At 59.7% G+C, this 3262-nt stretch overlaps 1 protein-coding gene across 1 annotated transcript in view; it reads left to right on the forward strand.

Annotated features, from left to right (window-relative positions):
* Positions 1 to 3119: 3119 nt before the first annotated feature.
* The window catches only part of Hcn4 (hyperpolarization activated cyclic nucleotide gated potassium channel 4), a 41526-nt gene continuing 41383 nt past the window's right edge, over positions 3120 to 3262 (forward strand). Inside the window, exon 1 of the mRNA XM_005393600.2 lies at positions 3120 to 3214. Coding sequence (XP_005393657.2) covers positions 3120 to 3214 — 95 coding nt within the window. The remainder of the gene's footprint in view (positions 3215 to 3262) is intronic.

The raw sequence follows: 3262 nt of genomic DNA on the forward strand, positions 1-3262 counted from the left end.
TGTGAGTGTGTGTTTCATCTCAAGCAGAACTGGCCAAGATCTTGACACTGCAGGGTGTGTGAGCCTGCACTATCCCGGAGCTGCCTCCCCAAGAAAGAATAATGCCCTCGGACATAAGCAAATAAACTTCTGGAATTTTCCATCCCCTTCTGGCTATCTAGGTCCCCACCAAATAAGGCCTGAGGCTGATACATAAGCAGCTACATTCCCATTCTCATTCTGGTCCTTTGAGCCCACTGATATTTACTATCCCTTTGGGGAGGGTCAGCATACTCTCCCCAGCCCCCTTCTTTCTCTGGCATGGATCTCCTCTAGCTTGGCATTCCGGGGATTCCCAGGCCTTCTGCCTACTTCCCTGGTCCCCCTGGTGCCCAGGGTAGCAAATCTCCTCCTATCCCTGCCCCAAGTTGGTGCCTCCCCCTTGCTGAGGTCCCCAGTTCCTGGTTGATGTGTTACAGGAAGCAAAGTGGACCCCAGGCCTTCTAGTGTAAGCTCTTTAATGACAGATGTAATAAATGTGGGGGGTTCAGGTCTCTCTCCATCCTCACTTCCTGCACCTATGCCCACCGCTCCCCACACATGGAGGCCAGCTAGGTGATAGGGCAGAGCTTGACCTGGGGAACCCTTGGTTGGAATTCCAGCTCCACCATTTTCTTGCTGCAGAGAATTTGGCAAGTTACTTAACCTCTCCGTGCTTGAGTTTTCTTGTTTGCAAATGGGAATAAGAATGTTAGGTTAAGCCATGTGAAGCAGCCGAAATGTGACCCTGTTGGGCACACCAAAATGACAATTTCTTGTGGTTGAACAATCAGGGGTAAAGCCTTAAGTGTCAGAGCTAAGACTCTCACCAAGCGTGACCTCCTCCTCCAGGAAGCCCTCCCTAATACCCCAAGCTCAGTGAGGTCTCCCTTCTCACATCTTCCATGGTCGGGGCACATGTTAGTTCTTTCCTGTCACTAGTTTTATCCTCTAGTCCTGAGTGCGAGTGTGCCCTCACCTAGTGGAGCCCAACAAGGGCAAGATCAGGACACCTCTTCCTCCCCTGTCTCCCAGATGGCTAGCACACCTGATCATCTCCATCAGCATTTTACAGGGGGGAGATGGGAGACGCCTTCCCTCAACAGCCTGACTTATCTAATGGACATTTCTGTAGCCAAAGTTGGTTCTAGGTGATCATGAACAGGTGATGTGGCCAAATGAGGTTAAGTGGGATGCTAGGGGGGAAGGACTGGGAGGCCCCGACCAGCCAGCCAGTGGCAGCCGAATCAGAATCTTGGTTATCTTTTCCCAGTCCCCTCCCCGCTATTAGCTATCCCGGGTAGAACTGACACTTCTTGATCTGCTCTCTGCCCACCCTTGCATCGCTGCCGAAGTCCCTGCCAGTGGTCAGACTTGCTCTATATCCCCAGGGAGCTCAGTCCAGGAGGGGACACAGACTGCACTATCCATCAGGGCTTGGGCTGCTGGGAGCTCATGGGTCGTGGGAACTCAAAGGGGGACACGATCAAAATTTGGGTGGTTAGGAAAGGGTTCCTCAGGAGAAGATGTCAGGCCGTGGGTCACGGGGAGGCCCATCTGGGCCACCTGCGGGAAGCTGGGAGAGGACAAAGAAGCCTGAGGAAGGGAGCTGAGGGAGGTGGTCTTCCCCCCAGGCGGCTGGAACACTAGGGCAGGCCAGCTCCCAGCCAGTTACGAATACTCCTTCTCAAGGAGACCCAAGGACACTCAGGGATTAGGCCTCTCCGCATCTGTGCAGAGAACTGTCAGCACAGAGCTGCTCAAAAGTAGAAATGCCAGCCACCGGTGATGTCACCACCCAAGTCATTCCCTCCCCCACCCCAGGTCCTGTGGTCTGGTAACAGGCCAGAGCAGCCCCTGCCAGGCTCCCACCCTCCGCCCCTGCACCCTGCCTCCAGGGTTCCTGCTTCAGATGGAGAATGGGGGAGGTGCTCATAAGGGGCTAAGAATTCGAATTTAAAAATTATTTGAAGAAAAACTTCATGCCATTCTTCAGAGTTCGGGACCTTTTTGTCTCCCTCCCTGCCTGGCGTTGCGGAGGATCCTAGTCAGCTTGAACCCGGACTCCCCCTGGCCACCTCCTTCCTTCTCAGGCCCCTTCCATTTCTCTGAGCTCACTTCTGAGCTTGCTGTCTCAGGGTGCTGGAGAGTACACCTATACCTCAGGCTGAGCAAGCGGGGTTTGCCCTTCAGCCTGGACACTGCACACGGGGAGAGATGACACCCAGCTGACCTGGAGAGGGGGCAGCGGACCTGCAGGGGCGGTGCGGATACTGAGTGGAGCTGCGCCCCCCGCTACGCGGGTCCACACAGAAGGCGTCTCCACTGTGCAGGCTCACAGGGAGAAGGGTATCCAAAGCCAGCCCCGAGTGTCAAGCCCCAGAGGGGCTCGCCTGCACGCCGGCTCCGGGTTGCTCCTCTGGGAACCCCACTTCAGATCGGATGCATCCCGCAAGCGAGCGCCGCGTAGGGGGACGGGGTGCTGGTATACCACGTTGCTGGCTGCTGTAGCGCATTTCCTAGAAGTCTTACCTCGAAGGGCTGGGTCCCACCCGCGCGCTGTGTGTGCCCCGCGAGTGTCCCCCACACCCTCCTCGCACGGGGAAAGACCGGCGCAGGGCTCGCGCCCCCCGCCCGAGCCCCGGGAAAACCCTGGGAGCCGCCCCGGCGCCGTGCGTTTCCCGGAAACCCCCTCTCCAGGCGTGTTGCGGGAACGCAGGGCTCCGCATCCACGCGCGCCACGCCTCCCGTAGGGCTGGGGACCCGGGCGGGGAGGAGCAGAGCGGCGGGGACGCGGGAGCCCAGAGTTCGGAGCGGGAGCCGGGGACCCCGCCCCCCATCTGGAGGTGGGGAATCCACCACCGAAACCGAAGCCCAATGCTTGGGGGGCGCCCCAGCCCTGGGTCAAGAAAGGCCATTTGAGGGTGCAGGCGTGAGGCCGGAATCCACCTCGGCCCCCAAGGTCTGACGAGGGTCCACCTTGCGCCCCAGGCCGGGCCCGCCCCCCGGGCCCCTCCCCCCACACTCCTCGCGGCCCCCGGCCCTCGCCGCTGCCCCTTTAAGAAGACCAGGTAGGCAGGCCGGGCCTGGGAGCCGCTCCTATGGCAACCCGCGAGCCGCGGCGGCTTCATGAATATTCCGGGGCGCGGGAGCCCGGGCGCGGCCGGAGGGCGCTCCGGGGGAGGCGGCCGCTGATGTAAGCCCGGCGGGCTGCTGGCTCCGCTCCGCTGCGGCGGGAGCCCTG

The sequence above is a fragment of the Chinchilla lanigera genome, unplaced genomic scaffold, assembly GCF_000276665.1.
Source record: "Chinchilla lanigera isolate Chin_1 unplaced genomic scaffold, ChiLan1.0 scaffold00049, whole genome shotgun sequence".
Classification (NCBI taxonomy): Eukaryota; Metazoa; Chordata; class Mammalia; order Rodentia; family Chinchillidae; genus Chinchilla; species Chinchilla lanigera.